The sequence below is a fragment of the Vanessa tameamea genome, chromosome 19, assembly GCF_037043105.1.
Source record: "Vanessa tameamea isolate UH-Manoa-2023 chromosome 19, ilVanTame1 primary haplotype, whole genome shotgun sequence".
NCBI classification, from domain to species: Eukaryota; Metazoa; Arthropoda; class Insecta; order Lepidoptera; family Nymphalidae; genus Vanessa; species Vanessa tameamea.
This window is the reverse complement of record NC_087327.1, coordinates 1,038,062-1,048,637: the sequence shown is the minus strand read 5'-3', so window position 1 is coordinate 1,048,637 and position 10,576 is coordinate 1,038,062. Positions and strand designations below refer to the sequence as shown.

The following is a 10,576-nucleotide window of genomic DNA, read 5'->3' as shown; positions in this document are numbered from 1 at the left end:
AATAATAAAACAAAAAATACTTTATTACGTAAGTGAGAACATTTTGGATAGATATTTTACAAGACCATTTTAAAGATACAAAAGACATACAACCTTTTCATCAACCATATAATTTAACGATATAATTAACTTTATAAATCCTTGATTTATATGTTATGTAATCGTGTACAGAATTATATGCTTTGTTGAATGTTTTCATTGGTTAATGTAAAATAATCTCCGATATTTTATTACAGAATCGAATATTCTGTCCCAGAGAATGTATTGTCTAATAAATTCGAAAACTTGGTGTTGATTTTAGTGCTAATTTCCATTGAATAACGTTCTATTTAAAATTATAAATTAATATCATGCTTCTGCTGTATGAATATGTCTGTGAATATTTCCATCTACTTAAGCAGTTTCAATTAATTTAAAACAAACGAACCCAGACAAGCGTATCGGATTCGTAACCTCATCATGTTCGAACGTGATACTTTAGCTCGATTTCAACCTAGTTCTGATTCCAACAATTAATTCTGAAACCTAGTCAAAACTTTTGCTAATTAATTGGGGAAGCTTTATCTTCAGCCTCGTTATAAGTTCTTCAAATCGTAGCCGGAAAACTTAACAGCTTAGTCATTTTTATACGTGATGAATACGACACGATATATTTTAAGTTTCGCGACGACAGAGGTTCGCGTTAGAATGATACTGTCGATGCAGAATATGGAAACAAATAATTATTCATGGAGTTATTTAAAGCATTCTTGTAAATACAGTGACTCAACAATGTCTGCATTGGAGGAAATATAAATAAAGTTTTACGCACAAATAGCACTCAGATAAACAGTCTCAAGAATATTATAAAATAAAAATAAAAATGATTGTAAGATAAATAATATCATTCGTTGTCGAGCAAAAATGAATCTTGAATTTTCAGAGCGAAAAAGTTACTTTTTTTTTAAATTATTATTTCAAGGCCTCTGTGTAGGATTGCCCATATAGAATAGAGTCACCTTATCATAGTTGTAAGAGCTGGCTCTGCGTATTATTACGTCCATCTATCAATATTTATACGCCACAATAATTTAATTAAAATTAATCAATTGAAGACAAAAAATATACCAACTACAAAAATAACGAAAATAACATATCATTTAAAATAAAATCTTAAATGAATCCTAAGCTTAATCGTCACGAATAAATAAAATAGGTTATATCATAAATTACAGGTTCATCCAAAGTACGGCAGGTTTTGAAGTAGTATATGAAATCGTTGACAGTGAACAGGCGCGTAAAATAATACACTGTAATGAATATAATATCTTTACTTTTAGTGTGGCAGTATTTATACTTCTTCGAGAGGGCTTTTCGATATCATCCTTAAAATATAAAATACGTTTTATTTTATATTCAAATTATATATACTAATGTACAAATTTAATGAAATAAATTTTATATGTGAGATTATATGAGCAACACACTTTTTAAGATACGTATATTGTAATCAACGTATATTTAATGTAAAACAAAAACTCTACACTAGTAATACTTTATTGATATCAGTATTACTTTCATTTTCTGTTTTGTATTTAAATCAAACATCGTTAATGTTGGTCAAATAAAAGCCGCTAGTAACTTAGTATGGGTGAGTGAGTTTCTTGCCGGCGCTTCTCGGTAGAATCTACATTCCGAACTGGTGGTAGCTTTACTTTAAATAGTTTGTTAAATAACGCTTCAAAAGTGCTTGTATAAGCCTATTTAAATAAAGTCTATTTTGATTTGATTTGATTTAACAGAAGTCTATTTCTATGGAACAAATGTTTCACTAAAATTAAACCTTGAAATTGTATTATCTAACCTTAATATTGAATTACTTAGGCTTACTCAAATGATAATAATAAACGCAGATAATATTATTAAATTAATATTTATTTTATTTAATAAATTAATATTCAGAATAAGCTTCATTTGGAAACATTAACAAAATATTATCATATTCGCTTGGTGAACAGAGAGGTGTATCGACTTGCTGAACTTCAGATAGCTTGGAAAAATCCACATCATACAGCATTTTGTCCAAATTGTAACCAACCATTGGAACAAACCTGTGGCCCCAAAGAATATCGTATTCAGTGAAACTTGACCTAGCCTGAATAGGTTGGCCAGTCGACTCAATTATACCTTCAAATAGAACAAGAATTTCTAATTTAGTGCACAAAAGATCAGCCGCTGATAATCCATAAAAAGGGCTGCTTTCATCAACTACGTGAACCACTGTTACCGGCCAAAGGAAAAATGTTGATTCGCATTCATCAATATCCAATTTTAATTCAATTTGTTCTGAATCGTCCAGTACATTATAATCTGAGTTAAATCTTAAAACGTAGGCTTTTGGTTCTATATAGAGTATTCTAGATTTCCTCATGTCACCAACTCGAAATATAAGACAAAATTTTTCATTCCTCACATTTATAACTACATGCTTGCTAAAGAGAATCGTTTGTGTTCTCGCCCGTGGTCGTGTTAATTTAGCAAAAAGGATTCCAACCATTATAGCTTGGAATATAGAGCTCACAATGCATTGCAGGCACATTGCAATAATTGTTTCTGGACATTCAAGTGTGATAGCTCTTCGACCGTAAGCGACTGTTGTGTGCACTTCGACACTGAACAAGAACGCAGATGTGAATCCGTAAATATTTTTGATGCAAGGCGTGAATCCTGTGATGTTTTGATATGGGGGTAAATGATCGTCCTTAAAGTCATCGTGGTTCAAGGAGATCGCCCAGTAAATGAAACCAAAGAACAGCCAAATACAAGTAAATGCTGTGAAGAAATTCATAAGCGTCCACCTCCATCTTGTCTCTACCAGCAGAATAAAGTAATTCGTGAACAATTTCAATGCCTTCGTTGGTGTTCGATAAATATTGAATTCGCCATTTTTAAACACAGCTCGTAAGTATTTTCTTCTTATTGCTTTGTTCGGGTTCGATGTTCCTGTAAATAAAGGAAAGAGATATGCTATAAAATGTTTACATCTTGTTTATACTCTTCGATCAATAAATATCGATTAAATATGTTAGTATTAAACAAAAACTGTTCTTCTTTATTATTTCCCAAGCAAGATTAGAAAGCTTTAATAGTTATGTAATCAATTTAGTCAGACAATTATATTGCTTACTGTTGCAGGGGTGATATACGCCAGGTTGCACTAAAGATGTTGCAGAACTATAGTCGTCTGCTTCTTGATGCAATCCGGAGCAAAGGTAGGACCATTGCTTTCTATCTTCATTCATATCTAAAGTAAGAAATATAGCACACTAAAATATTTGAAAAAAGAATATATTTTGTTTCAATTATGTCGCAAATTAAACAAAAGAGATAAATTAAATGGTTTCAATGCTAATTAATCAATTACAATTAAAAGCAATTCGAACTATTTGTTCTCTGAATACTGAAATGAAATGTTAATGAAATGAAAATAAATTAAATAATGGAAATTAATAAATTCGATTTTCAAATGATAAAAATATTTTCGAATCGCAATCACGATGTTACTAACGAATATTTTTAAAAAACGAACATGAAACAATTAATAATTAAAAATGAATAAGTGAAAAATGGTTTACCTTTTTAATCCAGAATAAAATGATGCAAAAATCATTTGATAGCCGAGTGCTTCATATGAGAGAGCAATGTTACATCCATTATGTACAGCTCAATCTTGCTATAGAATAAATCTACTCAATAACATTACCAAGGCAATGTATTTAAAGTCATAATTCTGCAAATAAGATAAGATAAATCAGTTTTTTGACGTCATTTCAAAATAAAATTAATTTTAACAAAACTATTTGTAGGTTCTAATAATGGCTTTACTAATTTTATATTGACAGTGTTATTTATAATGAAAGACTGACTGGAATTAAGTTATTTTTCAAGTAGCTATCTAGAGTTAAGACGTTTCAGATATAAGCAGTCCCGTGCTTCGGAAAACACGTATTGTCTGAGTTTAGCACATGTTCCCTCTCCGTTGTATAACAAGTTATTTGATGATGATATTAATTTGAATTTAGAACAGTCCTGTTATTAATTTGAGTATAAAAAGAAAAAATCCTTTAAACATAACACAGGATGATCTATAAAATAACGTATTCGTAAAATTCGAAGTAGATAAATCAATAAATCTATATATATGCATAAATACCACTTACTTATTGATCACGAAATCTCAGAAACCATAACACCTACAAACTTGAAATTTGGCAGACAGATTCCTTATAGATTTATGGATTATGGATTTTATGAAACTCCACCCTTACGGGGGTAAAACGGGGGTGGAAAGTTTGTGTTTTATAAATTTCGCTTTAATTAACAATATCCGTCGTCAAACGAAATCAAGACATAAATGAGCTGTAACGAAACGTATGCGGTAATTTTACTAGCCTTAGCATAAATACTTATCTTATCTAAGACCAGTAATAGTTACTGTTATAGAATTTAACTGTGATCGCGTTGAACCGTAACATAATAGTCTCCTTATTTCTATTTTAAAATATTATAGCAGCAATGCATTTAATAAACGTCTGTGACAAATACGAATATCTAATAAAAAAAAATCCGATAACTCACGTGCTCGTAATTATAATCAAATAATTATTTTGGAAACAAAATCATCATTTGTACACAAGTTATATTTTTTTAGAACGTATAACTTAATTCTAAATATAATTTATAACTTTTATAACGTAGAGATTTTTATAGACTTATAAAAAATAAACTCATTATGACAATCAAATAATTTGTTGAAACTATCTATGTATAATTCATATCTGATCATCTAACTAAATAAAACAAATTGATTTTAAATTAAATTCCACTTTGGTCTGAATTAAAACAAAAATGTTAAACGAAATTACATCTTAAACGAATTCTAAGTGTTCAAGTATGCTATGCACAAAAATTTGCAAATTTATCTTAATTATCAACAAAGCTATTTCTAAAAATAAATTCCTCTGGAGGCTGTCAAGAGCCTAAGATAAAATAATCTGGTAGCAAGAAATGGCATCGTGCGACGTTAAGGTTTGGTTACATTGTTTTAAGCCGTCAATTTTCAAGCGTAATAATACGTATTACACGAACTAATGATAAATTAAATTATAAGAATTTATTTATAACGTTAGTATAATAAGGAACTTAATGTTTTCTATATATTAGTCTTCTGGGTCATCCTCAAATGCCTAGTCAACTGTGCAGAAAATATTTTAGTGCTTAAGAATACATATGTACTCTCTATTTCATTCTCATAGTCGATTTAACAGCAATCTGACCAAACCAGATCACGTGCAAGAATAATATGCTCTCCTAGATACAAGTCACTAGCATCCCGGGTTGCTACTGGAAACTTCTTTAAAATACTCAATATATTCTTAAGCTATATCGTACCTATACTGTTAATTTTTTTTTTGTGTATATTCGAATTTAATTTTAATTAAAAATATAAATTTATACTCAGTCTAGATACTGTAAAAGCAAGCAAGCTCTGTTTATAATCAAAATCAAAATGTAGTCTATAGATGTGGGATTTACAATCGTTAATTTTAAAGATTGAAAAGAATATTAACCACAGATTTATATTGCACTGTTCCACCGAGAAAAACCGACATATTCCACAAAAATATTTATTATTCTATTTATAATTTAAATCTCACCAATATGGGAAAACGTATTAGTACCATACAATCAAATACATATTTGTTTTAATTGTGCTATTTAAGACTTACTAAACTATTAGTAAATATTCACGATCCAGTTTTATTTTTTTGACGGATTTTGATAATGGGAACGAACGACGTAAGATAAGGTTTTATTCCACTGTTGATACGGATTCGTATAATAAGCCGACTTGTGTTTATATAGCTTTTACATTACAATGTAAGAGTTAAATACATAAAGAATGATGTATTATTATATACTGTATCATTTTTAATTAGCTCTAGAATAATGTTATATTTAGGGTCAAGGAACCAGTGCAAATACTGAGGCAATCTATACTAATATTACACAAGCGAAATTAACTCTGCCTGTTACCTTGACGTGTAATCCGCTGAACTAATTTATATGAAATTCAACATAGAGATAGTTTGAACCTTGGGGAAGGACATAAAGGTTACTTTTTTTATTTATCCCTCGAGGGGGTAAAATGGAGGGTGGCGATTTGTGTGCTCTAGATAAAGATTTATAAATTTCGCGCGGTTCAGCCAGGCTTAACTAAAGCTTATGTTAATATGATAACTTCAATATATATATTAATTTACTTCATTGTTTACAAGTATTAGTTTTTAAGTAGCCTAGGCTGGCCTTAGTATTATTTAAGTACCTTAGCCCTTCTAGAAGAGATTAATTAAAATGTTTGTTGTTTTGAATTATACTGCCGGGCCTGATTGATAAGATGTCGTCAAATCTGAAGGTACATCAGTAGAGAAGACTATAATCTATAATTTTCATGATTTTAGCTAAAGAAAAATGCATCAATAACTATGAAAAATATATGACTTTCAAATAAAACAACCCAATTGGCCGTAAGCAATTTCGATGAACAAAATTATAGGCTGTCAGTTGATCACTATGCTATGTAGATATTCACGATGGCAGATATTCATAAATAAAAAGTATAAATCAAATTTTACAAAGAAAACAAATTAATAAACAATATTCTACTTAAAATATCAAAACTATATGATATATAAAATAAAACATACTCAGTACTTTTATTTTCTAGAAAACTGGTCTCAATACAATAGACATTACTTTTTAATTTGTTGTTCTGAATGAAATGAAATAAATTAGTATTAAAATACCATATTAATACGGGCCTTTGTTTTTTTCGTATTAATGTTTATACAAGAATATGAATATCAAACTTCAATAGTCTACATTTAAAGCGTACAAAGGTAGATGTATCTAATCAAATAATATTTTATACTAAAACCTCCGAAACGCCCTGCATCTTGTACAAGTTTTATGTTTATTGTTTCAGTCGTTTTGTCGGGGTATGAGATGGGTAGACGAATAAAAAAATACTGAGAGTATTTTCATTTGTTTTAAATTTAATATTAAGGATAAAATTCTACAATATCATAATTGAATAACGCAATAACGCTGCGATTATGTAATGTTATGTTATAATATTCAAAGAATCATCAAAAATTCTAACCTTAACTAAAACTTTTGTAACAATCAACTTTCTGTGATCATAATTAGATTTTAATCAAACGAAGATTTTAGGGCAGCGAGGTCTGTTTATTATTCAGACAAGGCTTAAAATTCATTTCAAGGTTTAGGAATTGCCTCTCTGAACTCCGGAAGTTTGAATAACGTTAAAGTAATTAATATTTCAATAGAATGAAATATTGAAAGGTGACGCCTGTGACGTCATTTCTTATTCGTAATTTTACAAATCATCGGTAAAAACAAAAGAAGAAAAACCGTTTCTTTATTTGTGTCGTATATTAATAAAAATTATTAATATAACAATTTATTTCAGGCTTAGCGCATATAGTGTTAGTAACTATAAGTCTTACAATACTATGTTATTTATTACATAGTATAAAACAAAGTCGCTTACCGCTGTCTGTTCCTATGTATGCTTGGATAACGAATTATTACACAACGATTTTTAATGCGTTTTTTTTAAAATATATAGATTGATTCAAGAGGAAGGTTTATATTTATAATACATGCACAATATAATAGAGAAACACTGAGAATTTTAGAGGTTTCTAAAGTGATGTCGTAAATAAACACAAATTTTGCGGTTACATTGCAAACGCTGGCTGAACCCTACGAGATAGATCAAAATAATGTACTACAGTATTGTACACCTTAAAAAGGTCTTAAAAAAGTCCGCGATGGTATATGTCTATCTCTTAGGGATGACCCAAAATAACTATTTTTCATCTTTTATTTTTTTCGAGAAAAATGGTGCATTTTCGAAGCAATTTTAAGCAATACAGCATTAATCCTTATTCAATTAAGTACCTTAAATACATTGTGCATTTAATATAGATTACACCCTTAACAGCATGTAATTTAAATTAATATTTTCAAAGATATTACATATTTAAAACGCAGGGACATAGCGATTTGTATCGTCTAATGACTGAAAAACTGTTAACGTTGTAAGACATTCTGTAGTATAATAGTATCACCATTGCACCCGGGCGAAGCCGGGGCGGGTCGTTAATAATATATATCTTTTAGATATTTACTTAATAAACTTCCCTTTAGACACTGGGGCACAGGGCACACATACATGTGTGTACCCAGGGCCTCAGTATAGGGCAGATAGATTACTCACTAACCCTCTTCAGCATGACTTTAGAGCTATCCCTCATCACTGATGTAAACCGTTTTTACATGACCGTGAAAATGTCTTGTTTGTGGCGGTTATAGAACATGCATATGGGAAACTTTCCGATTTAATTACATTATATTACATATATTAGCAGCCTGTAAATTTCCCACTGCTGGGCTAAGGCCTCTTCTCCCTTGAGGAGAAGGTTTTGGAGCATATTCCACCACGTTGCTCCAATGCGGTTTGGTGGAATACACATGTGGCAGAATTTCGTTGAAATTAGAGACATGCCGGTTTCCTCACGATGTTTTCCTTCACCGCCGAGCACGAGATGGATTATAAACACAAATTAAGCACATGAAAATTCACTGGTGCCTGCCTGGGTTTGAACCCGAAATCATCGGTTAGGATGCACGCGTTCTAACCACTGGGCCATCTCGGCTCAATTTAATTACAATCCTTTAAAATTGGTTTAATATTATACTACATGTACGTTATCTAAGCTTTATCATGGTATTTCGTTTATTATGCTTATAATCAATAGTTCCTTTCACCCAATTTAATTACATAATATGAAACTATGTAAATTTAATACTTATTATATAATATACTAGTAAGCCCTGGATTCGCAAGGGCGCAATGGTGATACAAAATATACTACAGTGTCTTTATATACAACGTTCAAGGCTTTTTTGTCATTAGAAAATACAAAACCGCTATGTTTTATATCTATGTTTTACTGATTTGTTTGCGAGATTATTATCGAAGCAAGGAACATACCATGCTTAAGGAAGGATGTATTGAAATAAGCTAACCAATATAATATGAGCTGTTATCATCGAAATAAATTGACAAGAATGATTTTCGAAATATATTTCGATTGGAAACATTAATTCTTTTGATAAATAATTTACTTGGAGTTTTTAAGACGAGGCAGCAGAGGTAAGAAATCCCACAATTTCATATTCCATTATTTATTCAGTAACGAAGACAGCGAACGGACGTCTCATTTTTGGGTTGAATTTTTTATCTTCATCCATGCAACAAGAGATTACCATTAATGTGTTTGAATATGTATTCTCATTCATTTTTTTTATTCTAGTCTCATGGCTTGCCTAAAAACTTGCAGATTCTGGAATCAAATCCCGGGGTTCGTTCTCCAGCCAAGTATGCCATTCGTTTATACAATGTAATTTTGGTACGCGCTGAAGTTATTTGAGAATACCATTATTAAAATATTAATTTCTAGTAAAATTTAAAGAGTCTATCACGTGAACTAACATAATATATTATATCACTCCTTGATTAACCACGAAATCTCAGAAACTTTAACACCTACAAAGTTTAAATTTGGCATTTAGATTTCTTTTAGGGTGTAGATATCCGCTACGATCGGATTTTACGAACCCCTAAGGGGGTAAAACGGGGGTTGGAAGTTTTATGAAAGTCCTAAGTTTTTGAAGTAAAAGACTTGAAATTTAAAATGTATGCTCTATATGATGGTGTGGAGCTGTAATAGTAAGGTGTCTTTAGAAAGGGGGTTGCCCCTTTTGGGGTTAAAACAGGGTAGATTGTATGAAACTCCAATGTTAATGAAGTTAAAGTTATTATGGCAGAAGGATTTTAAATGGTATTTAAATTTAAGAATTATTGAAAACAGTCACTTACTATTATGAGGAGAGATATTTTATTATAACGACTAGCAGTTGCCTCGGCTTTGCTCGATATATAAGACCTCTATATCAATATAAGACATCTTTGTATACCATATTGGTGTGTATTTCCCCTTATGATATAATATCCAGAAACGATTAAATACATATCTACTCATTTTATAATCAGCATCCCAAAAATAAAGTTTCATGTTTCTAACTTAAAAAATGACGGGGTAGAATTTACAAAATATTAATACTCCTTCCTTAGTGGGTGTCGACTTAATAAAACGATCCTACTCACCAAATTTCATGGCTCTCTAGCTTTAATAGTTTACGCTCGGCGATGAAGAATCAGACAGTTAGGACATGTTATTTTATAAGTATAGATAAAAAGTATTATAGCGTATACCATGCGGACCGAGTCGTATATAATTATATTATGAATAAAGATTTGTTTGTTTGTTTATCTGTTGGATTATCCAGCAATAACATTTTATTGTACTTTAGTAACAATAAGACTCTTACAGGTACAAACTGAAATTGCTGCGGATAAATTCGCGGGCACAGCTAGTTATAAATA

The 10,576-nt window shown here is 30.5% G+C and overlaps 1 protein-coding gene and 1 long non-coding RNA gene across 3 annotated transcripts; both read right to left on the bottom strand.

Moving 5' to 3' along the window:
• Nucleotides 1-1,898: 1,898 nt before the first annotated feature.
• Nucleotides 1,899-2,986, bottom strand: LOC135193297 (inward rectifier potassium channel 4-like; the record flags this gene model as incomplete). Its single annotated transcript, XM_064217932.1, has 1 exon — nt 1,899-2,986. A coding segment is annotated over one exon (1,056 nt), but the record flags the coding sequence as incomplete, so codon positions are not given.
• Nucleotides 2,987-3,186: 200 nt separating this feature from the next.
• Nucleotides 3,187-4,489, bottom strand: LOC113397068 (uncharacterized). Of its 2 annotated transcripts, none has more exons than XR_010309451.1 (3): nt 4,475-4,489; nt 3,615-3,769; nt 3,187-3,283 (listed from the first exon to the last, which is right to left on the bottom strand). It is a non-coding gene; the product is annotated as an uncharacterized LOC113397068 (long non-coding RNA). The 2 variants fall into 2 exon arrangements; XR_010309450.1 differs by lacking the exon at nt 4,475-4,489 and adding an exon at nt 4,200-4,215.
• Nucleotides 4,490-10,576: the final 6,087 nt, after the last annotated feature.